Source organism: Hakea prostrata, chromosome 6, assembly GCF_041222555.1.
Source record: "Hakea prostrata isolate BN-2017 chromosome 6, UWA_Hpros_2, whole genome shotgun sequence".
In the NCBI taxonomy this organism is placed as follows: Eukaryota; Viridiplantae; Streptophyta; class Magnoliopsida; order Proteales; family Proteaceae; genus Hakea; species Hakea prostrata.
Window position 1 is genome coordinate 25,066,361 of NC_142605.1, and position 26,195 is coordinate 25,092,555.

The window sequence follows — 26,195 nt, forward strand, 5'->3', positions numbered from 1 at the left end:
ATGCATTCAAGGCATTAATATATCTTGCTAATAATACACAATCGAATATATAATTTTCTGTAAGTGTATTAGCAAGATTTATCTCTTAATACGAAGACACTGGAATGTTGTTAAACATATATTTAAGTATCTTCAAGGAATTATTGACATGATATTATTTTATGAATGTGGACATCAACTTACTTGTTATGCAAATGCATGATATATATCTGATATACATAAAACTAGATCTCAAACAGACTATTTATTCACAAGTGAAGGTTAACTATTTCATGGCGTTCAATAAAACAAACTATAGCTATCACTTCTTCAAATCATGCATATATATTAGTGATTCATGAAGGAAATCGACAATATATTTGGTTAAGATTAATGATACAACACATTCAGGAAACATGCGATCTTCTACTAAGAAAAGGGGTTTCAGTAATATTATATGAAGATAATACTGCATGCATAGCTCAATTGAAGGGATGATACATTAAAGGAAAAAGAGTGATAGCGAAACATGAGATTGGATCATGATTTTCAATAAAATGGTGAAATCGATGTTTATTTAATTCGTTCAAGTGATAATTTGACAGATTTATTTACTGAGACATTGCTTACTTCAAATTTTTAGAAGCTGATATATGAGATTGAGATGTGCGTACTCAAAGGTACTCAATTATGTTATCATCAGGGGAGTAAAATGTGTGTTGCATTCTTTTTTCCTTCACCAAAGTTTTGTCCTACTGGGTTTTTCTGCTAAGGTGTTTAATGAAACAGTTATTAATATGTATTATTTAGATATGTATACTCTTTTTCCTTCACTATGATTTTTTCCCACAGGGTTTTATCTTAGTAGGTTTTAACGAGGTATATTATCTATTGATGGACATCCAAGGGGGAGTATTATATAAAATATTGATTATGAATATCCATCACCCCCAAAGAGATCATACCAAAATATGTAACTTCCAAATGAAGACTCTGCCATCTTAGCTTGGATACCCGTGCAGTATTGTGGATTAGATTCTTGGCTTCTCTCAAGGTACCTTCCCCATGCGATATTTGTGGATTCCCCTCTACTCCAAGGACCTTAGGAAAATAAAGTTTGCTCCTTTGATAGACAAAGTTGAGCGGCGTATTCTTGGTTGGCAACACAAAATTCTCTCCTATGGGGGGCGTTCACCCTTATTTGCTTTGTTTTAATGGGCATTCTTCTTTATTGATTAAATGTGGTGGTCTTCCCAAATATGTTGTATATTTTCTTGAATCTATGCTTAACAAATTTCTTTGGAAAGATTTCTCTAATTCATGGGCTTATTGACTTTCTTGGAGTGCAATGTGCAGCCCTCATGAGGGGTGGGTTGGGCATTAGGCATCTAGAAGATTGGAACAAAGCCGCCTTCATTCGTCACATCTGGAATCTCAGTACCAAAGCTCCATCTTTCTAGTGCAGCTATATTAAGTATCGTTGGCTTTCCTCTAGGTTGATTTGGTCCATTCGGCCTCCTCCTAGATGCTCCTCTTCCTTTAAAGCCATCTTGAGACTTCACCCAATGGCTACAAAGGGCATTCATTATTTGATAAAAGATGAGGCTAGTACCCTTCTTTAGCACAACCCTTGGCTCCCGGGAGGCCCTCCGGCCCATTATGACGGGGTGATGGTTGAAGCCTTAGGGTGGCCTCACCTTGATCGTGTTAATTTGCTCATCGATGACTGAGAACTGGTGTAATCCAAGAATGGACCTCACAATTCAGTCTAATTGGGGTGACATTATTTATGTGAACTTGTGGTGTCATTTACTTGCGGATCGTCTGGTGTGGATCCCTTCCTCCTCTGGTGAGTTTTCTTTAAAAGAAGCTTACAATCTCATTCAGTAGCAAAACCCAAAAGTCCCCTGGGCAAAGCTCATATGGAAATAAAAGGCTCCCTCTGCGATATAGTTTCATTGCTTGGCTTGTTGCAAAAGACCGCCTACCCACTGCCCAAGTCATTACTCAATGGGGTGTTATTCACGACCCTACGTGTAGCTTATGTGGGTCATTGGTGGAGACTATGGACCATTTTTTCTTTGGTTGTTCATACACTCAGTCGATTTGGATGGCTTTACTTATCAAAAATAGCTTCAGGGTTTTACAATTCTGGGAAAGAGGTCCTTTCATGGATCGCATTGAAGTGCGGTAGTGATGATCTAATTGGGCAGATTAGGCTTTTTAGCTTTTGTTCGTTGATTTAAAGTATTTCATGTGAGTTGAATAATCGTAAATTCATAGCGAAGTTTCTACCAGCGACTGCCATTGTCACATCCACCTAACGGATATCCATTTACCCGAATACTCATGGGAGTGATTCACAACCACAAGATCCAGTTTCATGTCCTTCACACACCATTCCACATAATAACACAATCATGAGCACGAATAAATCAAAAGTCCAATATTAAAAGAATAAATATCATAAGAAATCAAGGATCTCAAAACAATGCGGAAACAAAGTCAAAACTGGTATAAAGGTTGATCCTCAAATAAAGTTAAACTATAAAGGAAATAAATGAAATCTCCTAAGGAATTACATCAAATAAGTGTTTTTAACTAAATGGTAAATATGAAACTCAAAATTTTCAGTTGTCTCTGTCTTCTGGAGCGTAGGAGTAATCATGGTATACATAGTCGTAACATGTACACGTGTCATCGTGCATGTTGTCATCCCCGTAATCATGTACATGATGTCATCGTGCATGTTGTCATGTACACGTGTCTCATAATCTTGATTCGCCATGGCATCTAGATCTGTAATAAAATTTAAAACACAATTCCACGAGGGATGGGTTCCGAAGAATTCAGCGAATAATTTAAAAACATATGCATATCCAATGTTCACACATAATAACAATAATATACTAATATGATATGAAGTGTCATGCTTATGCAAATGCAATAAAATATTGCTTCTATACTCCAACCAATGCAAGTCTCTATCTAGGTAGAAACACATTAAGATGTAACACTAACCTCCTTTAGGTAGGTCTTGTCACTCTAATCCTTTTCGGATCCCGGTTAAGGAGGTACAATCCATATCACACATTGGCTGGGGTTTAGGTCACCACTCTCTCACCATACCATTAGCATGAGTACTGGCGCGTGTTAGGATATTACTTTGCCCAATGCATAGTCATCTACTTTAACATACTACTCAAGGTCCAAATACCTCCTCTCATGCTTCTCGCCATCTTGGTTTAATATCCTCCCAAATCTAGGGTTGTTATATCCTATGACACCAACTAACTTGGACTACGCACCCATAACCCCATTGGTCATCCACATATAATGGGCGGGAAGCTCTCGTATGTCTTCTCATGCTTGTTGCCTTCTTGGCGCACACGAGCCCAAGCCTATTATATGCAACCCTACCAATAAATGACTCTCACGGCAATGTTGTGTCCCCTCCTGCTTATGGCATTCTTGGACTCCCACCAACCAAATACCGTTTCCATGGGTCACTTGGCCTCAATTCCCATGCCGATAGGGTCATAACATGTTGTTGACGTCTGAGGGATCTGCACGCACACCAGAACTGTTGTTGTAATCACAGTACTTCTTTAGAGCTGAAACGTACATGAAGTACTTTCTTTAAGGTATTTAGACACCCCGAATTGTGCAATACGGGTTCTAAAAGTGTCTTCACCCCAAGATCAGTCAGCCCAAACCTTTAAGGTTGCACCCCAGAAAGGTTTACTCAAGGTATAATCAGGTTATGTTCACTGCTTAACAGAACAACAGGAGAGAGAGAGAGAGAGAGAGAGAGAAAGAGGAGGAGGAATTCTGTGTGTCAAGAATGAGCACGAAATGGAGTTTATATAGAGCCCCAAAGGCTGTGGGTGAAAGGGTAAGGTTGTGAGGGTACCTTTCAGCTCAACTCTCTTCAGCAAGGTACCTTCAGCTGACCTCCCTACAGGAGAGTGCCACTCAAATGGCATCTCCACGTATTCACCCAGTAGTGGGCTTTCCAGAACTGGGCCTTCCGGATCAAGCCCACGACCCACGGCCCAAGTCCCAAGTCCCAAGTCATATAGATATATTATATTAATATTAATATATATATCTATCTATATAATCATGGCAGGGTCACTATAGGGTATCAAGTAAATTAATAATACCTGGGCTCTTACTATATAAAAACCATATAATCAGATCTTCTCCACCCGATGTGGGACTAAATAAAACCATGGATAAAAGACACAATTAAAATAAATAAAATATTTATATAAAGTTTTAAACATATTTACAACATAACATGTTAGGGATATTCTTAACCATGCAAATAGACATCCTAAAAATGCATTTTAAGGGACATGTCCATACTAAGGTTCCTAAGGCAATGGTTGTACCGCAACCCCAAATCAAATCCATTTTTATTTCACCTCAACAATTACATTTGTAATTCAGTCGACACATATGATTCCACAATTTCAAATCTTTGCAAAAGTATAAAAGTCTCTAAACAGTAGCATACAACTTAATACACTAGTCCAATATCATATTAGGAATCAAAGATAAGCATAAATAAATGAATTCCCTCACCTTGTGAATAAGTTGTAATTTTTTGAAAGAATCAAAAGGTGCCTAAACACGCCCTAAATAATCCTATTTAAACATTGGTTAAATGTTAGAAACAATTCTAGAAGTCTACGCCAAAAATAGAACAAAAACCTAAATTGGCAGGTAGGGGTTGCCCAGGGAGACCTTGACCAATCAAACCCAAGGGGATATCACATGAACAATAGCCATATGGGTTGATTGGGGAGACCCTTGTTGGAGACCCATGGGGGGTAGGGGTCACCCTAGAGAAATGGCTACGGCATTTTTTATTTTAAAACTCTTCCAAAGCAAGTAAAAAAATTCTAAAAATATCTAAGAACAAGTTCTAACGATTATAGTCATTCAAATAATCGAATTGATCGAAAACCTATCGAATCCTATTTTAGGTCTTTTTCCAAAATCTATCCGGAAAAAAAAAACGAATGAATAGAGTGATTGTGGAATCACTCTAAAGCAAAGACAAAGATGGGGTTTAGGTCTCTTTCAATCAAGGATCTTTTCACAAAGATCATGTAACGGCGAAGAATCAAAAGAAGACAACTAGAAGAAGAAAGAATATATTAACCCTAGAAAACTCAGTTGGTGAACAAAAGGCTCTCCGGATGGTTTTCGCAATATCCTCCCTCTTTGCCATGAGCTCTTTGATGTTCTCTGACAACTTAGGGGTGAAATAACATGTTTTAAGTCAAATAAATAATTAAATAGGTTCAAAATGTCAAAATCATCAAACTACCCTTTTTACTCGCAGACAGTAGGTAGGGGTTGCCCTGGAGACCCATGCCCCAATCGACCCTGACAGTTGGAATTGCTCCAGGAGTAGTTCTGGGGGTGGTTCTTCCAATGGCTCTTCTTCAACACTTAAAACCACACTTAGGAGAGTTCTTACCTGACCTCTGGGTCCTTCCAAACATGTCGCCGGAGAGTTCTTACCTAACCTCTAGGACCTTCCAAACATGTCGCCAGTGAACTCTTGATTCACCTTCCATATCCGTCAGTGTTCGAATTAGATTTTCTTCCAAACTTCAACAACTCAATAGCTTGATTATTTTCACCATCCACTTCCATTGGTTCAGGTTCCAATCCATTGGTCTCTATCTGGATGGTTCACAGTTGCCTTCTACTCGCACTCCGGGTTCTCGGACCTACAATACAGGTTCCCAAGTTAGGATCATAGGGGATTTCACAGTCATTCTTCATCAAATCATACGTAACACTCGTACGAGTTTCACCAGTGTCCAGGATAGGGTGATAGACTCGATGATGAGTAGGTTGTTTTCAATCGTTGGTGTCTCTCTGTTCAGTGGTGCCTGAAGATTCCGAGGAGACCCGCCGACAGGATGGACTCAATTGACTTGTGACATATCCGTTCTAAGAGAGCTAGGAGGCTATAGAGCTCTTGCCCATGACGATGTTGGATTGGCCCATTTTGCTATAGCTGGTGCCATCAGGAAATCCTTTGTTCTTTATATGGAGCTTTTTGTTATCAGGCGTGGCCTTTAGGGCTATGGGGCATGTTGGTTCACAACATTCAGGTTAGATTCAACAACCTCGCTGCTGTGGCCCTAATTCTTGGCTGGTATCGGATGCCATGGAGCTTTGTGGACATAGTTGATGATATTTGAGAGTTGGTTCAAAGGTTTCCTAGGTGTGTCTTTCACCATCATCTTCAGGAACTTAATGCGGAGGCTGATTATCTTACGAGACTGTTATCCTCTATTACCGAAATGTATTTTTCCTCTATTAATCTTCCTGAGGATCTATCCAAAATTAGAATGGAAGATGCCAATAGAAAGATTTATTATCGCATGTAATTTACTTTCCTTCCATTCTTAATATAAGCTATCTTTCTTCCTTGGAAAAAAAATATCTAAAACAAATCAAACTATTTAAACTTACTTTCTTTTTCTTTTTTCAAATTTATAGTTTCCTATTTTTTGCAATGTTATCCAAACACCAAAGACGACTCTTTCTCTATATACACTCTCTTTCTTCTTTGCATCCATTCATTCTCTATCTTTCATATATCTACTACTACTTCTTGGAAAATACTCAAAACATATATTTTTCATTTAGTTCTTTTGGTAGAAAAATAAGTAGGGAATAAGAGATGTTCTTATAGTTCTACAGCTGATCTTAAAATCCAAACCCTCTCTATTTCTTAAATGAAGTGTTGAATTGGACGAGTTCAAATATCAGGTTTTATTTGATCATAAAAAAGATGAAAAATGAGAGAGAGCAATTAATTTTCAATTTTGAAGGATCAAGATTTAATCATTGAATAGTTTGAATATTCCTTCATAGACAATTTTATAGGATTTTTCATTCTATTTTTCAGTTTCTAAACAATCAAAATCACATATTTGTAAGAATTACTGCAAGTGACAGAGATTGAAGAAGAAGAAGTGGAGAAAGGAGTAGAAGAGATGTGGAAGGGAGAAGGAAAGAACAAAAGTGGAGATAGAGTTCGCAAATTTTATTGGATTAATTGGATTCTTTTAATATTAAAAATATTTAAAAATAGTGTTTTTTTTTTTGGGTGAAGGGGTTACATTTTATTTTAGATTAATTTTTTCTTGGAAATTAGAGGTGTTTAATGAAGTTTTAGATTAATTACCAAAAAAATGAAGATTATGTTTTAGATTGAAATGTCACACAACCAGATGTGTGGATTGGAAAATAATCCAACCCATCTTGACCATTGCCAATTAAACCAACCTTCCAATGATAAATCAAACTTCGTCAATATCAATGTAGAGAATTCATATTCATTATTCTCCTCTAGCATTGATTGCAAACCTGTAGGCCAAACCTTTGGAAACTCCATTTGCCAACAACCTATTTACTGCCGAAACCAAGGTACGAAATGTCGCCGGCACAAGGGGTGTCGGTGGCTATCGACACCACCAAAACTCCGATATGTCAGCGACATTTCGTTGACATTTAAATGGGGTTCGCTGCGTTTGCAACTTGAAACTTCTATCGGGGCTAAACGTGGGTACTTTGCGCAATTATTGTTGTGTGAGTTTGAGAAGCAGAAAGAGCGAGAGAGAGTGAGATAAAGAGCAAGAGAGAAGACGATGCAAAGATAACATGGTGTAGAGAGAGATGCAGAGAAAAGAGAGCGGGAGAGAGTCAAGAGGGTGTAGAGAGATAGACGATGCAGAAAGCGGTAGAGACCAAGAGAGAGATCAGAGGTCGCAGAGATGAGAGAGAGCACACGATTTAACAACTTCTTCAGATCTTTGTCACCGTCGTCACCATGGTTTCCATCATCGCCACGGCTTCCGTTCTGTAGAGAAAGAGAAAGAAAAGAATAAAAGCGATTGCACTCATTGTAGAGATATTTTCATATTTTTAGATGAGAGAGAGTAGTTGCTGCGATATTTTCAAATTTTAAATTTTAAAGTTTTCGATATTTTCGGAATTTATCGCGATATATTGACCTTTAGGCAATGCCACATATATTGCAATATTTTGGCGATTTATCGTTGATTTTTAGAAAAAATTGTATCGCTCTTCCATTTTCTGTCGGGTCCTTCCGACATAGTGATATATCTCCGACTTGTTATACCGTGGCTGAAACTCCATAAACACCCAGCCTTACTCAAAGAGTAAAATTGACAGAAAATTTTCTAATTTGATTTTGGGACAAATTTTTAGTAGAAATATATGTTGACACCCTTCCAAGACTAAGATTACTATTGCATTATATTCTATAAAATGGCCCCCCTACCCCAAACTCCCAATTTATCCAAAGATGAGGTAGATATCTATGTTGAGGAAGTTCTGAACATATCCAAGCAGTTCTCAGTTGCAAGCCCTCGATTCCAAAACTTGGTGTAGTACTCGTTATAAGTGAAGCTTCTGTAGAGCAAAGGGTGTTCTTCATCAACCAGCTCTTGAGCAGGTTTGATCACAGAATCAGGTGATGGGCAATAGAAGGTTGGAACTGAGATTCTCTCTTTATTACAATTTACCATAGCCCTGTGGAGCACACTTTTGTATCTTCCATTACTAAGTACCTATAAAGATAAACCACAAAATAATAAAAAAATCTTCAAGAATCAATTAATTTGTGACAAAGCATACATCTTTAAATTATATCTGATCATCACCTCAATTTGATCACCAATGTTGACGATGAAGGTATTTGGAATGGGGTCTACAGCAATCCATTTGCCATCGTTGAGGACCTGCAAACCAGGAACATTGTCTTGGAGAAGAACTGTGATTACATTTGGATCTGAATGGATGGGTAATCCATATGTTAGCTCTGGTTGTGGACATGGGGGATAGTAATTGATGGCCATATGCTGAGCATGTTTCTGTAATGCCTTGTTTATGTAATCACTTTGTAAGCCTAAGCTCTCTGAAATTGCTTCAAGCATTCTTAGTGAAAGCTCTCTCAAATTTGTGCAGTACTCAGCCACAAATTCTCTGTTAAACAAATCAAAGTAGAGAAAGGGTTTACTGTATGCCCTTCCAAAAATTAATTATAACATAGAGGAAGAGGGATGACAAACCTGAAAGAGGAAGGATTAGAAGGCCATTCATGAATATAGTCATCAAGAGGATAACAATGGAGTCTCAAAAAATCTCTCCAATTTGCTGTTGTCTCTGCCTTCACATTGAAACTAGTTGAGAGCCGCACAGCTCTAGAAGGATCATTGGAGTGGATCTTCAACCTTTCTCTTTCAGGCATTTTGAAGAACTCCTTGGCTACCCTTAACATGTTATCTGTCACTAACTCTGGTATTCCATGGTTCTTCACCTGTATATAAATACCCAGTTCAAGAAATTAATTACTGATCGAGAGAGAGAGAGAGAGAAGCTGAGAAGGTCATTTCATACCTGAAAGAAACCATAATGTTCACAAGCTTGCTGAATCTCTTTGATTATAAGAGAGTGATTAGGACCATTGAACCCCTGGAGATCAATGAAGGGAATTGAGTGGTGACAGGTCTGAACGTCAAGAAGATTTGGCCGTTCGGAGATAGGTCGGACATACCTTGGAGGGACATGGCGGATGCCGGAGTGCACAAGGTCAGTCAATAATAACTTTGCAGAATCCATTGAGAGTTTTATCAAACAAATTGATAGCAGAGCAGCAGCACTCATTTAGCATTCTTATAGTATCTTCACACTGCGCATGCAGCTGACGTATCAGTTGTGACGTTTTCCAGGTGACGCCAGCGCCTATACGTTGATAATATTAACATCATTGACGGGGTGAAGTCAAGAGGCGAGGGCATTTTCCAGGCTGGATAGGCTAGGGTTAGGACTTAGGACAGGTGAGGAGTGGTCCCTGCAATTTACGGACGGTATGAGATTCAAGTTGCATGTGTAACCATTAATGCAGTTGAAGCGTCACCAAAAAAAAAACAAAAAATGCATTTGAAGAAGATTATCTTTTAAAGAACGACGTGTGAATCACGATTCATTGTTGATTATATTATTCTGGATGACTGTGATATCATATGTCACTTAAAAACAAGGGGTTTTCTGAATGACATTGAAGAAAGTGGTTGAGGGAATACTCAAGCTCAACTAACCTCCATTAATTGCGCAACACTTAATGGAGTATCTCGATCACTACTTTAAATCTGGACCATAGGCAACTCAATATTACCCATTAATTACGCAAAACTGAAGTCAAGCGCCAGTGAAAAAGTGTTCAACTTTTTTTTTTTTGATAAACCAAAAAGCATTTAGTTCAGTCGATAGAAGTGCATTTGGCTTCAATGTTGCGCAATTAATGGGCGTCACTGAGTCTAGATCTAAAGTAGCCGCCTTATTTTTTTTTTTTGCTTCTGTGATGTCCACCTTTTAAGGTAACTAAATGCTCCTCTCTCTTATTTGACAAAACACAATAAATCTTCCAATATGCATTTATAGACCTTTCAGCACTACTGAGTACCTCGTAGATAATTCAGTTAATTAACCATAGAACCTACACACGATCTTTTTTTCTTTGGGTAGTTCTCCAAGAGAACGAGATTTACTCAACATAAACTTGAGTTAAGAAGTGGATCTAAAAAGAAAATAAAAAAATTGCCTCAAAAACCAAGGGTATCCTCAACATCTACAAGTAGCAATTTTGGCAACTCTAGATATGTGAGTGACCGAAACTTGCATAAACGACTCTAGGATGATTTTCATGTCATCCACTAACCTCATAGTGAAGAAACATACTAAAGCAAACTAATCTCACCATGGTAAAAGATTTGAGGAAAACTCAAGTTTCAACCGGGTAAAAATGAGAAAACTTAGATGGAAACTTGAGAAATTTTCGAAGAAACCGATGACTTTTCCGTACAAGTTTGGATAGGTTTTAAAGAGTATTTTAAGGTGGGATTATGTATTTAAGCTAATTAGAATATAAAGAACACATTGATTGTATTTTACTAGAAAAATCAATATAGATATGTCATTCAATGTATATAACATCAATGTAGAGTTGCCGAAAAGTACATTATAAACTTAACTACTTAAGCACATAACATTCAATATATAATTTCTAACTTCAAAATAGTTGACAATATAAGAAAAATACAACTTAATGCTAAGAGGAGTGCCAAGAGTGGATTCATCTTGTGAGCTGAGTAGTACTATGCCTCTGTAACATCCTCTTCTCCAATCAACGAACATAGACATCCCATGACATTTTATGCCTATGGTTGTCAAGGTAATTGACAATTGTGACTTTATGAGTTTGATCATCAACATGCTTAAGATAACTAGCCTGAGGGAATATGCAATTTGGATAGGGAAGTCCTGTTGAAGGGGGTATTTGTCGTAGTATTTGGGAAAACATGAAATAAACAAAAAATTGAAAATTTGGAAAAACTACAAAATTTATAAGAAAAAATCCCAAATTTCAACAAAATTTTCCAAATTTCCCACAAAATTTGGGATTTTATCTTTCTCAACCTAACAGTTAATCCAACTAGGTTGAACCAAATTTTGACAGGTTTCAATAGAAACTAAGGATTTTTTTTCGGTCCTCATGAGTTTCATTTCGAATTTTTTAAAATGCGACTGAAATTTTGCACATTTTGACCGAATTTTGTACCATGAACGTCACCATCAACATATTCAATCACACCTAAGCACTAGAATTGTACTCTTCATCTAACCTGAACTCAGTATCAACTATCAACGTAGAAAATATATAGATGCCCAGTTCTAAGCCCTTTAGCCATGATAAGGGGGGAATCAAGGATTCAGAAAGAAATCATGCTAAATCCTTAATCCAAAAACCACTAGGTTCAACTGACCTGATTTCATTTTCGGGAGGATAATAGATGATGCGAGGGTCATACAGATACCTGAGGGAGGTGTGTAAGTTGAAACGGGAAAAAACAAGAAGATGATCTAGTTTCAGTTCAGATCCTTCTAACAAGAACCTCTGAGACACCTCAACCACCAAGATGGAAGGGGTGACAAAATGGGGTTCTGAAAACTTTGTATTCCAAAGAATACAGGTCCAGGTGAAGTTGCAACTGCCCATGGAAACAATATCTTTCTGGAAACTACAACTAAATATGATAACAAAATGGGGGATGGAATGCAGACACAGCATCTCTCTAGCACCAAAATTCCAACTAAACGTATACATGCAAGCAGACGAAGTCTCATCTCCGTTTAAATAATGCCAATCTTGTTGGCGACATCCAAAGCATCATAATCTGGAGTCAGCCTCACATATGCCTTCTTGGTACCATCAGGTCTGTAAACAAAACAGTAATAATTGGGAAATTAAGAAATGATCAAAACTTGAAAGAAAATCAGAGCAGACTCAGTTTTTTGGTAAACAAAATGTCTCTTTAAACTTATAACCACAATTAAACATACAACCTAAATTATCACCTAATAAAGGCCAAATCAGGAAGGTTTTTTTTTGTTGGGGGGGGGGGGGGGGGAATTGATCACTAAAATACATATCTTGAGTCATTGCCCCATGACCTGCCAATTGATCTGCAACATTATTCCCCTTGCTTAAGAGTATGAGTAAACTCAAGGATTCAAAAGAAGAGGCCAGCAATGTACAATCCTGAATGATTGTTCTTAATTTCCAGCAAGGTGACTGAGTAGGATGCTTGATGAGATCTATGACATCCAAGTTATCTCCCTGGATGATGAACCTTGATATCCCCAAGCTCACTCAGTTGAACTCAACCAAGTGAGCTTAAAACCAAACCATGCACAGACACAACCCCCACCGCCCCTCAAAAAAAAAAAAAATGCACCAATAATATATTTCAAAGCAAAACCTGATAAATGCATGCATGAACAGAGGTGAACTACTAACATTATGTGGAAACGGATTACATAAAAAAAAGAGCATATTGCACTGGCACCCCAAAATAGAGACTGTAAAGCACTGACACCCCATTTTATGTTTAAAAAACACAAACACCCCATTCATTAAACACACTGGTCCATTCTGTTAGTAAAACCATTAACCCACAGTTTGTTTTTTTTTATTCCAAAAATACCCTTACCAACCCTTACCCCAATTTGTTCTCTCTCATCACCGTTTCCAGTTCTGGTCCGATATCTGTAACCAGAACTCGTGAAGTTCTTCTTTGTTAATTCTCGTTAGCTTTTGACACCTCCGCCTAGTGTTATCCACCATCTCAGCATAATACCATCTCTCCCTCTTTTGCTTATAAAACCCCCTGTCATTCCCTTCAATTTCTCTCCTGATCTTCCTACTTCAAATCAATTCTACATTTCTCAATCTTCAACTTCAGGCCAATTTAGAAGCTAGGTAGATCTCTTCATAATAGTGTTTTTCTCTCTGCAACAGGTTTCTATGGAAGCACTGGAAATCTCAGTTATTAACAGAATAAGCGCTCTAGACGAATCAGAAGAGGAGGCCTGCTATTGCTGATGATGAGTCGCAGCCAGGGCTTCGATCCCCGTTGTTGGGTAGCAGCAGCAGCAGCTCTGCTTTGTATGATAGTAAGACTCTGGCCACCGATGAATTCAAAGACACCAAAATTAAGCTAGTGTCAAAGAGATTCATGAGAAGAGAAAGAAAGGAATCCGCATCACATGGAATCTAAGAAGAAATGAACCAGCAAACTGAAGGAATTGAGATGAGAAAGAACAATAGGGCTTCTTCAATGGTGGTTTTAAAGCAGATGGGCGGAGCTTCCATGGAACGTGAAGGTGGGTTGGCTGGCGGGGTCCACTAAGAAATAAAAGCAAGCATTTTGAAGGAAGCATTTTGAAGAGCACGTGGGCGCGGGGACCACTGCTGCTAAGAACGAAGCATTGCAATTTGCAAAAATCACATGCTTGCGTGCATAATTTGCATAGACCTCCCGTGGACGACGACGATGATGAGAGCTGCTCCTCCTCCTCAACTTCATCAGATGACGAAGACGAACTGTTCAACTCACCAATATTCGACAATCAGAGACTGTCCGACGAAGATTTCCGCTTTGCCGGAGGAAGGTGGAGACGGTGAAGCAGAGGAGAGCCGAGTGATGAGAGAGAACAAATTGGGGTTAGGGTTTTAAGGGTTGGTAAGGATATTTTTGGAATAAAAAAAAACAAACTGTGGGTTAATGGTTTTACTAACAGAATGGACCAGTGTGTTTAATGAATGGGGTGTTTGTGTTTTTTAAACATAAAATGGGGTGTCAGTGCTTTACAGTCTCTATTTTGGGGTGCCAATGCAATTTGCTCTAAAAAAAATGACAATAAATAGGAATATAGGAAGGGCCTTTTTTTCACTCATTAACTGATAGGTAAGATTACCAATTATAATGAGTGCAGACATATGCCTTTGTATGACACTAGAAGATACTAATCTTAAAAGAAAAACGCTATACTGTAGCATAAAGAAGTTTAAAATCATAATCCCAAAAGAAAACTTGATTACCTGATCAAAGTATTGACCTTCCTGGTCTGGATGTCATACATCTTCTTCACAGCATCCTTGATCTTCTTCTTATCTGCCCGGATATCAACAATGAAGACAAGTGTGTTATTGTCCTCTATCTTCTTCATGGCAGATTCAGTGGTGAGAGGATACTTGAGAATCTGATAGTGGTCTAGCTTGTTCCTTGGAGGAGCACTAATGCGGGGGTACTTTGGATTCCGCTCTTTCTTGAGTGTCTTCGGTCGGTGGAATGTTACTGAGGTGCGGATCTTCTTTTCCTTCTTCTTCAGAGAAGATGCTCCTGATTTCACTGCCTTGGCAGCCTTCAATGCCCGTGCCTTGGCATCAGGCTTCTTGGCAGTAGCTGTTAGCAAAACAATCACAAGAGGTCAAGGCTCGAGATGACAGAAAGACATAAAGCTAGAAAATACAGAATGAATATCCTCAATCAGGATTTAACTTCATACCAGCAAAGCATTGTGTAGCACAAATATTACAAAAACAAATTAATAATGAGCAGGGGCAAAATTCATGCCCACCACATTTAGTTAGGATAAGACTGACTTCAGTCAACAGAAAAGAAAACTTAACACCTACTGGAAGAGAAACTACAAATTGTTCTGCAAGGCCACGTAATTATTAAATATGTGCATATAGCCACATACATAGAGTTGATCTTAAGAAGGGCAAGCTAAAAAAGCACGTACCTTTAGCAGGAGGAGCCATTTGAAAGAGCTGAAGTTTTGTTCAGGGGACCAACTACAAAAGAGAAGCAGAATAAAATCAGCAAGAATAGCATGCATCCAGACCACGATAAGTAAGAAAGCAATAAAAGGCAACTTAACAAACCACTGCTGCATCCAGCGTTGGAGCTGTTTAGGCCAAAGGGAAATGAGGGTCGAGGTTGATTTTTTTTTTTTTTTTTTTTTACATTGACGTATCATTTGCGTTTTGTAGTTTAAGATACACATATAAGATGTATTAATTGATTAAAAGAAATAATAGAATTTGTCATTAAAATGTCATGATACGCCTACAATACATGAACTTACTAAATAAGCTGATGAGTGGAAATGCCCAAAGAGTTTAGCACACAACAAACATGGCCCTTTGAGCCAGGAAGTCAACTACATTGTTTATCACCCAAGACATGACTCATAAGGATGGGCACATTTCATAGTTGGAAAATCAGGTTTTGATTCCAGTTAGGCACCACAAGAGGATTGTGAAAGCACAAGTTTATCATACCCTCCCTTGAGCATGACCACTCTCCAATAATCAAGAACTAGGGTTGGCAACCGGAGAATGAGTTCAACGTAGGCATATTGCAATAAACTTGAAAAGTCATAGATGTGAAGCCTACTTAGAAACAACAAATCACATCCTTGTCAATTCCCCTTTTGCTCGTGAAATGTACCATGGCTGCCCCTATCAATCAAGATACAATCACTTCTTTTTATCTGGTTAAGTGGCCGCTGGAATGGAACTGGCTGCTATCAAGAAATAAAAATAAATCAAACGGAAAATGGAGCAGTGATACGCCTTTACTTCTTCTGCTGGTGTTCATGGAAGTCTAGGAAAGTCACTCTTTCAAATCAAATGTCAAATTCTAATACCAGTTAAGGTCTGCAAACAGGGAGTGGTGCTCTGTGAGGAATACTAGATGGCAAGAAGCAATTTTCAGCTTTTCGAACTTCCCATCTTCTAGAACTCAGATCAAATGGTCAGATCCACAACATCATACCTCAAAGGCCCAAATACGTTGGACAAAAACAGAACAATTAATGGTTGTGGCTTTCATCATTCGGAACTCCAGTTGGGAACCAATTGTGGCAGTTCAGATCCCACAATGTTCACTTGTATCATCCAGGGTAGTGCCCATGCCATTAAATTGGATCTTCTTTAGGATATTGTTGGTGGCTTTGAGCATTAAACTACCGAGATTATGATTTAAGTATAATAACAGAGTAAAAATCTAAAGCTTATTGCAACGGAATTAGAAAAGCCAATCTACAAGAAAAATACCAACATTTGCATATTTCAAAGTGTAAAAATTATTAGGATCTAAAGACCAGAAAAGTACCTCCAGAGAGCTTAAATCAGTGTTCTTCTGAGTTCCCGCCGGCCGAGCTAGAAGAAGAAGAAGAGATGAGCTAGGGTTCTTCACCAGCTTTGTAAATCTCAATTGGGTGAGCTCGGATTGAAAAGCTTCATCGTGACCGTCCGATTGATTAGGAATACCAGATTCGATCAGGTGGCTTCGTCAGGTCACGTGTTGTACAACTTTTTGGTGAGAAATTTGCCAAAAAAAAAAAAACCTGGTGAGGATTTGGCGCTGGATTACATTGGGTCAGGTTTCTTAGAACTCCAGTCCAAAGCTAACGTCCCTTAATTCAGCCCAAGCCCAAGCCCATCCTAGGCTCAAGTAAGGCTTGAAAATTTCAGGCAAAGCCCAAATCAGTTCGGCCCATGATTGATCTTCATTGGGTTTGGGCCGTTGGGCTGATCGGTATTGGTGTTGATTGACCCTGATGCCAATTGAACTTTATTTTTCTCCTTGGAACCTTTTGCCTTTTGGTGTTCAAAAAACAAAAACAATAAATAAACAAAAATCATTCAAATGTATAAGGCTGTTTTTACAGCAAACAAACCAAATCAAAAAATCAAACGGAGCAAAAAAAAGTGGGAAAACACACAAAAACATGACGGATTTTTGGAGGCAAAATAAGCTTTAATCCTGAGAATCTCAGATTTCATGAATCTGTTTAGATTCTGACCGAGTTTGAAATCTTGGTTCTCCGACCCAAGCAATTTTCATGCAGCTCATGTATTATTGGCCTCTCTCATGGGGTTTGGTAGGATTGAGATGCAAAACTGCTACTCTTGAAAGCTATTATCAAGTAACACTTGCCTTAAACCAAATCACCATTTGATTTAATATCTTACACCTTTTAGCTCAAATAATAGACCAAAAGGAAGAAAATTTTATGGTTATAAGCATCATTGAATTAGGATTTGTTTGGTTAATTCATCGAAAAACAGTCTCCGATGTTTCTACTTTGAGAAACAAAAAAATTAATTGAAAATCATTTGATAGAATTGTTTTATTTTTAAGTGATTTTTAAAACATAAATTGAAATTTATGAAGATTTCAGTTTCAAGAACAATTTTGAACAACCATTTGTTGGTAGTTGTTGCGTCTTTCTTGAAGAAAAGTTGGGCATGAGTTAAGTTTAAGTGAAAGAGTTTAGGGAAGGGCATTCATGGAATTTGACAGTCTAAACATAATACATCTGCTAAAATCCCGTGTGTTTTGGCTTCCAAAAGAAAATTTTATCAGATGCCTACAAAGGTATTTCTACTTCTAAAAATAATCAAAATTGTTTCTAATTTTTTTTTGAAATAGAAACACTTAGTGGATTATGAATAGAATCCATAATTCCATATTTTTCAAATGTGAAGTTTAAAAGTGAGACATATTCAATAACAATGCTTTGTCCTGGTCTCTTAGACATGAATTTTTTTAACAAATAATGGATGGCCTTGAAAGTCCCTCAAGCTATTTCAAGGAATTTAGTGACATAAGAAGCAACCTAATACAAATAATTAATTAGGAGTCATGACATACGGAAACAAGAAAAAGAATCAAACCCCTCCCCCGAACCTACCTACATCTAAGACATTAAATTAAATATATAACATGAATCATGTTTCAGTTGGAAGGTCAAAGTGAAAATGAATTCAGCAAAACACATGCCATGATTGCTAATATGCAATTGCATCTCATGCTCATGTCTAGAGAACATATAAATATGAACAAAACCAATTTCAAGGCAACATCTCAAAAGTATATCTTCCTTAAACATAATGTAAACATGAGTTAAAAGAATAATTTCTAGAGATTTACTTAGAGATGAATGTTTAAAACAGGATTCATGTATTTAATCCAGTATAATAGAGATAAATTAAATTTAATTAGAGTTAAGAAGAAAGTGTTACATAAGAAGCAATTGTCACACATCATCAATTACACTTTTGACTTTTAATTAGTGGCAGAAAAAACCCGTCACTAATCAAGATTTTTCATGTAGAGTGTAATAAAGCATTGAGAAGAAACAAATAACATTAAATTAAAAAATCAATGTCAAACTTTTTTTTCTAGCATATTTTTTAGCCCTAGGTGTGGAAGAGAACATAGTTGGTGAGAATGGCAAGTTAGGACTTATTTAATAACCCACCAAAAATTAATTTATGGTGTTTCTTGCTTCAAGAAACAAAAAAAATTGGTCAAAAGCTTTTGATAAAACTATTTTGTTTAAGGTAGTTTTTTGAAACATAAATTGAAATAGTTTCAAAACTATTTCTCATGTCTTTCGAAGTGGAAGCATTTGGGTTATCAACCGAGTACATAATTCATGCCAAAAGTTTGATTTAATAAAAAAAAGAAGGTGTGACTCATCAAAAATGCATGCTTACTTTTTATTTCTTTACGTCATGGCTGTGGTGGTGATGAGTTAGATTTTTTTTTTTGGTAAAAGTGATGGGTCAGACTAAGTTGCGTTTGAAAGGGATTCATGACTCTTATATTATTAACTCCTTTTCCCTCCAAGAATTGGAAACAGAAATTGGAGAAACCAAGAGATATGGTTTTCAAAAGATTTACGATTGGGTTCTCCATTGTAATTGTCTTGGTGGTCTCTGATGTTTCTGCAAATATGTTACTAAATGTGAGGCACAAGTTTGCTGGTCAGAAACCATCGATTAGTAGCATGAAAAAACATGATAGTCTTCGTCACCAACGGATCCTGTATGATGTTGAATTACCATTGGGAGGAGATGGGCTTGTGAACTCCACTGGGTTAGTTTCAGAATTCTTGATGAGATGAGTTCTAGCTCTCATTGTTCAATGGAATATACATATATATCTAACAAATTAAATTTATGGGTTTTGTTTCTTTTAGGCTTTACTTTACTCAATTTGGAATTGGCACTCCTGTAAAAACATATTATGTTCAAGTTGACACTGGAAGTGATGTTTTATGGGTAAACTGTGCTGGATGCAATAAATGTCCAACCAAAAGCACTCTTAATAATGTATCGCTTCTTCTTCTTCCTCTTCTTCTTCTACATATGAATTTATATGTTTATTCTTGAACTGTATACATATGCTTACTATTAATTTTTCTATTGCTTGAACAGGTATCACTTCAACTATATAATCCAGCTGCATCAAGTACAGCAAAAGATGTCAGTTGCCAGCAGTCGTTCTGCATTTCTACAAATGGAATCGCTTCTACTTGCAAGAGTGCTAGCACACCTTGTTCTTTTTCTTTGGCATATGGGGATGGAAGCACAGCTACTGGAAATTATGTAAGTGATGTTGTGCAATATAAAGAAGTTACTGGAAACTCTTCAAACACAAGCATAATATTTGGGTAAGTTACATTGCCCCCCTCTCTTTCTGTTTATCTTTGTAACATCTCCACATTATTTGACATATAAATTGTTGCCCAGGAAAGATCATCAAAATGTTTATAGCTTCATCAAGGGTAGAAATTTATGCAAGATGATAAGTAAAAACTCCTACCTACCCTATCAATGATAATAAGACCCCTTCACCTCAAGCACCTTGCTGTGAAGTCCTATTCATGATTTTCGGTACTGTACATATTGGGTGATATGTATCGTTTTGTATTTGTGATTGATATCATCAGTTGCATAGAGTGATAAGAAGTAAATAGGTATAAGAAAAATTCACACTTGAACCATCAAAGGGTTGTTAGCCTGTAATGACCAGCACCTTTTAGTGAAAAAGTCACCGGTTTGATACTAGCTCCTTGTGGTATATGTAATAGTCTTCATCCCCTAATAAGAAGTTATATCAAGCTGATATCATATCAGATTTTAGTAGATATCATGCTTAAAACCATGTTCACGTTGCTTATGAATTAAATTATCCAGCATATTAAGATACAAATGTATGAGACAATTATTACTCGCCTTGCATGCCTTGTGTTTACATAAAATAAGGAAGTTGATTTTACAAACTAATTGATGTCACTTTTGACAAAAAAAATAAAGGGCTACTCATCAAAAAGGCATTTTTCATGCTATATATACGATACCAATTTATTATATGTATACATGTATTGTATTTTATTTTATTTTATTTTATAGGTGTGCTATGTCACGTACTGGCAATTTAGCTTCCAAAAATGGAGCACTTGATGGAATACTTGGTATGGGACCTGCAACAACATCTTTTGTTTCACAATTAGCTTCAGCTGGGCTGGTAAAAAAAACATTTGCACATTGCTTGGGTGGTGCTAGTGGAAATGGAATTTTTGCTATTGGAAAAGTGGCACAACCTAAAGTAAATTCAACTCCGTTGGTAAATAATTCGTAAGTGATGTTTCTCACTTCTTGTTGATTCCAATCCAGCTTCATATTTAGTTTTGCGAGAGTTATGTTCAGCATTCAGTAATGGAAGAAACTAAAGAAACTAAACATTTTAGATTATTGAAGTTATTGGAAACTAGTATATATATTTACAGATTTTAGGTCTTAATTTATTGTTATGATAGGGAACTTTATCAAGTCACTATGGTATCAGTAGATGTTGGTGGCTCGGCTCTGCAACTTCCATCTGGTGCATTTGCAAACCAAGAGACTATAATCGACAGTGGTACAACCTTGGCTTATCTTACAGGCGCTATTTATACACCCCTGATGACTGCGGTATGTGATATTTTCTAATTAACATCTTAGGGAAAAAAAGAGCCAAAAAACTTTAAGGAGTATTCATGGAATTTGACATTCTAAACATAAGAACTTTTCTAAATCCCTGCTGATGATGTTTTTGCTTTCAAAAGCAAGTTTTGTCAAACACGTAAATGAGTGTCTCTGCTTCCAGAAAAAATTCAAATTTTTTCTGATATTTTTGAAGCAAAAACACTTATGGATTATCAAACAGGCTAGGTCATAATTTCCATTTGTTAGGACACTTGTTTTGATGTTTATTTTAATCAGGTAACAGCTCAACACCCAAGTTTGATGAATCAAGCAAACCCTTGTATTCCATACACTGGAAGGTATGTAAAATCTATTTCTATATATTTATTTTCAAATTGAAGCAGCAAGACCACTTATTCTTTTCAGTTTCAGGTGAGAGTCTAAATCTTTTCATTTGTTATTGCAGTGTTGATTCTGGGTTTCCTACTGTCACGTTTAATTTTCAAAATTCATTGTCATTGGTGGTGTATCCACATGATTATATGATTTATGATGTAAGTATTATTAATTCATATATGAGATTAGAATTACGAAGGTGACCTTGAAGGATACCTACTTCATTTCCTATTTTTAGTTAACATCTTAAAATTTTAAATTCTCATAAGTGGAAGTTTAATTCTCTAGTTTCCGTTCTTAATCTTCTGTGTGATCATCACTCACAATACTTAGTTTGTGCCCTAATTTTTTTCCCACCTCCACTTTCACCTTCACAGCAAGGTCAATGGTGTATTCTTTGGCAAGATTCTTCAAGTTTGGCCGGTGGAGCGATGACCTTGAACATTTTGGGAGGTATGTATTGATGTCTCAATGCTTTTCAAAGCTTTCATTCCAATGACTTTTCGTATATTTGATGTAGCATTTTAGTCAATTCATTGTCACACTCTCAAGAACATGATTCCAGATACAAAGTTCTTCATTTTGTTGGTGAACCTGATTATTGTCAATAATGTCCTTGCAGATTTAGTATTAGCAAATAAGCTGGTGGTATATGATCTCGAAAATCGTACCATCGGTTGGACCGAATACAACTGTAAGTACAAGTTTGATTGTTAATTCCTTTAAAAGACACAAATAATAGTACACACTCGGTTGTACCAGTTTTAAAAATTGACCTGTATCAATATATTTTGGAAAACGGTCAAATGGAATGATACGTTTATCTAGTTGAAGCTCTATAAATACGTGTTATATGTTCTCTTATAACAGAGGCGTCATGAGATTTGTAATTTTTTCTGAAATATATGTAGTCTTAAAATAGCTACTAGCAGGGGCGGAGCCAGGATTGAAAATGGAGGGGGGCCGAATGTATGTGGGCCAATGTGGGACCCACTGTAGGTCCCATCTCAAAATATATTATTATATTTTAATGTATAGTCTCCATTAAAAATTAGGTAAATTAATAGAAAATTCGTTAGTGTGAGAGAGAGAAAGGAATAATTTGAGAAAGAGAATGAATACCTGATGTGGAGAAGATTTAGGAAAATTCCAAAGTTTGCTAACTACTTCAATATTTTGTGAGACGTGTGAGAAAAAAAAGAGAAAAAATAGGAATAAAAGAGGAGATTCATGAGAGAATAAATAGAAATTAAAATAAGAGAGAATATATAAGGAGAAATTCAGGGATCGTGAGTTAGTTTTTAATTAGAATTTAACATTTTATTCCTTAAAACTAGGGATTTAATGATAACCATTAGATAGAGATTATGAATGACATTTGTACCCATCATCTTTATCTTAAATTGTTATTTTTAATTTTTGGAGGGGGGCCAAATAGTGGTATTTCACATTTAAAGATAGAGAAATAAGGAAAAAATCAAGGATACTTACAATTTCAAAAAATCCGGGGGGGGCCATGGCCCCCTCCGGTCCCAACGTGGCTCCGCCACTGGCTACTAGAGATCTGATCATGTCCTAGAAAATTGCTTTTTTAATCACCTAATCATGTTTAATTGCAGGTTCTTCCAGCATTACCATGCAAAATGGTTCTGTAATAGTAAGTGCTTATTCTTCTGCTTGGAGTTTGGGTGTAGAAAGGATCGTCAGTTCGCTGTTGCTAATTCTCATGCTAACTTGCATTTTTTAATCGACTGACATTTATTGATCAATGAGTTGTGATTCGCTTTGATTTTCAAATTTCTGATTCATACCTTTTTTTTTTTTTTTTTTTTTTTTTTTTGTGAGAGTGGACACAGCCAGATTTGTTACTGTGAATATAACTATTATTTTGATCAAATTCACATCTTCTGTACATGTAATTCATTTTTCTGCAATTTCTGCTTATATTCGTTTATATTCTTCAAAATATTTTTTCATTAATTTACGCACAAATTGAATCTTGCAAATACTGAACAAACCTACCTAAGTAATGATCTTGATGCAACCTTGGATTGCTGACAACAGCAGCTGCTTCTGCTGCTTTGACACCCATCTGCTTCCCTTCTTCTGAGACCATGGCTTGCTTCAGACACTCAGCAATGTCGTCCCTACTGAAAGACCCTTCTTCATTTTCCTTAACTTGAACTGCCAAGCCCTTATCAACCAAAAACCTTGCATTCAATCCTTGATCAAATACCCTTGGCAAAACAATGAGTCTATGACCATATTTCAGATTCTCTATGATAGAACCCCAGCCAGCATGAAACAATGATCCTCCAATTGCAGGATGAGCCAGAATTTCTTCTTGAGGTGCCCATCCCATGCACACCAAACCTCGGCCAGCCGTGTTCTTGACAAAGCTCGGCGGTAAGATTTCGACATAGCCGGTAAATTCGGGTTCCGATTCATGATTGATGAGTGACCACAAGAATGGCAAATTGGAAAGTTCAAGCCCATAAGCTATCTCATGAAGTTCATCTTTGCTTAATTTGCATGCACTCCCAAACCCTACAAATACAACAGATTTGGTTTCTTTTTCATCAAGCCATTCAAAGGTTTTACCCCACTCCTCTCCATGATCACTTCTCTCCGGCAGCTCCGGTGGAAGTAATCCTACCGGAATAACTGATTTCCGGTAGATCTTCTCGAGTACTTCCAAGTACTCACCTTCAATTTCCATGCAACTACGTATGGCCACAGCTTTGCACCCTCTTATGATTTTACCTACTCGTTCACTAGGTTCGCAGTTGAAAAAGAAATTATAGAAGCCATAAGCTTCAGAGCAACGGGCGGCGACCGTCGATGGAAAACTGACCCACGGCGGCGGTGTCAACAGTGATTCCGGCGACGGACGTACGTTCTTTAGGCCATCACCATTTAAACAGTCAGGTGGCCCAACAAAAACCTTTGTAGAAGCCGAGAAAACCGAAAAACAGACGACCGGCACGGCGAGTTCATCAGCGATATCAATAGCCCAGTGTGGGAAGAAATCAATGATCATCCAATTGGGTGATTCATTGATGACGAATTGCTTAAAGGGTTGAGAAAGAAGATCATAGGCAGCCTTTATGTCGTTCTCTTTCTCGAAAGAAACGTCGATAGTAGATTCTGCACCCTCCGGCAAGGAACTACCGGCAACCACAGGGAAGGGAAATCCAACGAAGTTAATGAGAGAAGACAGGTTTGAAGGTGGTTTAGGGAGTCTTTGAATGTTTCTTGGAGTGGAAATGAAGGAGACACGGATTCCAGCTTTGGCTAAAGCAACGCTGAGATGGAAGAATGCAAGTAAGTGGCCAAAGGCTGCATATGGAACCATTACCACATGCAATTCTTTAGCCATTGTAGGAGGAGATTCCAAATTTTTTTTCGATATTGCTTCCGAAGTTAGAATTTGTTAACTCTTTCTGCTCCTGGAGATACCCCAAGAAGAGATTCTTTGCATTCTCTCATTTTCATTACTCGATCCTTCTGCTCCTGGAGATACTCCAAGAAGAGATTCTTTGCATTCTCTCATTTTCTCATTTTCTCATTTTCATGACTTCTTATGCGAGTTCTAACTAAACACCAACTGTTACTGCAGTAGTCTGTAATGGTATGTATATTTATGGCAAACACATACCTGGATATAGTAAGGTTGTGGTGTCACACTTTTGTTCTAACCGGTTTCGGTTTCATTATTAGGATTTTAGACGGTTTTTGTTTTAACAATTTTTACGATTTTAAATGGTTTAAATGGTTTTCAGAAGTACTTATATAGATAGGGATGTAAAGGGATGGTAAAAAATCCGAATGGGATTGTTTCGGATTTGGATTCAAATTCGGATGATCCGATTAATAATTGGATTCAAATTCGAATATGTCAATTTTAAGTCTGATATTTATCCGATCAATTAGATATTTAACAGTACCAGTATTCGATACTGGGTCATTCATAGCATTACTACACCTTCCCTATTCATTGCGGGTTAGTTATTCGTCACCACGGGTTTAGCTTATGATGTATTTGGAAGCCCTCAGCCAAACGAATATTTTACAGAGAGCCGACAAGGAATCCCATTAATAACTGGCCGTTTTGATCCTTTGGCACAACTGTATGAATTTAGTAGATCCTTTTAAAGGCCCCAATGACCATAGATCAAACCTATCCAATTTTTACGGTGCAATGGTTGGCTGTTCACGGACTAGCTGTACCTATTGTTTATTTTTTGGGGTCAATATTTGCAATGCAGTTCATCATCGGTATCTTATTAAAATTTAATTTTGGGGAATACATCATTATTCCTTCATTAATATTCATTAATGGTAACTAATTACATTAAACATACACCATTACATTAATTAGGCCGAACAATCAAGAATGAGTTTAAAACCCAATTCGGATTCGGATATTTTAATTCATCCAATTACTTTGAATTCAAATCGGCTATTATCCAAAAATACGACGAACTAAACAAATTCAAATTTAGTCATAAATTTACACATCCGATGAATATCGGATTTGAATTTAGATACGTGTTAAATAATTGGATCCAAATTCAGATATTGC

General features: G+C 37.1%; 3 protein-coding genes and 1 pseudogene across 3 annotated transcripts; 1 reads left to right on the forward strand and 3 right to left on the reverse strand.

Moving 5' to 3' along the window:
- Positions 1 to 8,153: 8,153 nt before the first annotated feature.
- Positions 8,154 to 9,666, reverse strand: LOC149012846 (protein DMR6-LIKE OXYGENASE 1-like). The gene is made up of 4 exons (XM_089158994.1): positions 9,439 to 9,666; positions 9,111 to 9,358; positions 8,703 to 9,024; positions 8,154 to 8,609 (listed from the first exon to the last, which is right to left on the reverse strand). Exons 1-4 carry the CDS (start codon positions 9,658 to 9,660, stop codon positions 8,358 to 8,360), a joined length of 1,044 nt encoding a protein of 347 aa, XP_089015120.1. The 5' UTR covers positions 9,661 to 9,666; the 3' UTR covers positions 8,154 to 8,357.
- Positions 9,667 to 11,794: 2,128 nt separating this feature from the next.
- Positions 11,795 to 16,674, reverse strand: LOC149012847 (large ribosomal subunit protein uL23-like). The gene is made up of 4 exons (XM_089159752.1): positions 16,566 to 16,674; positions 15,190 to 15,241; positions 14,483 to 14,846; positions 11,795 to 12,316 (listed from the first exon to the last, which is right to left on the reverse strand). The coding sequence occupies exons 2-4, from the start codon at positions 15,206 to 15,208 to the stop codon at positions 12,232 to 12,234; spliced, it is 468 nt and encodes a 155-aa protein (XP_089015878.1). The 5' UTR covers positions 15,209 to 15,241; positions 16,566 to 16,674; the 3' UTR covers positions 11,795 to 12,231.
- A 2,404-nt stretch (positions 16,675 to 19,078) lies between these two features.
- Positions 19,079 to 23,428, forward strand: LOC149012848 (aspartic proteinase 36-like). The gene is made up of 10 exons (XM_089159503.1): positions 19,079 to 19,340; positions 19,444 to 19,576; positions 19,682 to 19,917; positions 20,660 to 20,884; positions 21,067 to 21,220; positions 21,512 to 21,573; positions 21,681 to 21,768; positions 21,988 to 22,063; positions 22,233 to 22,304; positions 23,230 to 23,428. The coding sequence occupies exons 1-10, from the start codon at positions 19,126 to 19,128 to the stop codon at positions 23,355 to 23,357; spliced, it is 1,389 nt and encodes a 462-aa protein (XP_089015629.1). The 5' UTR covers positions 19,079 to 19,125; the 3' UTR covers positions 23,358 to 23,428.
- On the reverse strand, positions 23,423 to 24,989 carry LOC149012849 (UDP-glycosyltransferase 91C1 pseudogene; annotated as a pseudogene).
- Between the last annotated feature and the right edge of the window lie 1,206 nt (positions 24,990 to 26,195).

Excerpts from the sequence above, each read along its gene's own strand:
- LOC149012846 (XM_089158994.1), bottom strand. The coding sequence starts at position 9,660 with ATGGATTCTGCAAAGTTATTATTGACTGACCTTGTGCACTCCGGCATC. Across the intron at positions 9,359-9,438 it reads AACATTATGGTTTCTTTCAG|GTGAAGAACCATGGAATACC; the intron begins GTATGAAATGAC and ends ATTTATATACAG. Across the intron at positions 8,610-8,702 it reads ACATTGGTGATCAAATTGAG|GTACTTAGTAATGGAAGATA; the intron begins GTGATGATCAGA and ends TTATCTTTATAG.
- LOC149012847 (XM_089159752.1), bottom strand. Across the intron at positions 12,317-14,482 it reads AAGGTCAATACTTTGATCAG|ACCTGATGGTACCAAGAAGG; the intron begins GTAATCAAGTTT and ends TTTTGTTTACAG.
- LOC149012848 (XM_089159503.1), top strand. The coding sequence starts at position 19,126 with ATGGTTTTCAAAAGATTTACGATTGGGTTCTCCATTGTAATTGTCTTG. Across the intron at positions 21,574-21,680 it reads TGTATTCCATACACTGGAAG|TGTTGATTCTGGGTTTCCTA; the intron begins GTATGTAAAATC and ends TTGTTATTGCAG. Across the intron at positions 22,064-22,232 it reads GACCTTGAACATTTTGGGAG|ATTTAGTATTAGCAAATAAG; the intron begins GTATGTATTGAT and ends ATGTCCTTGCAG.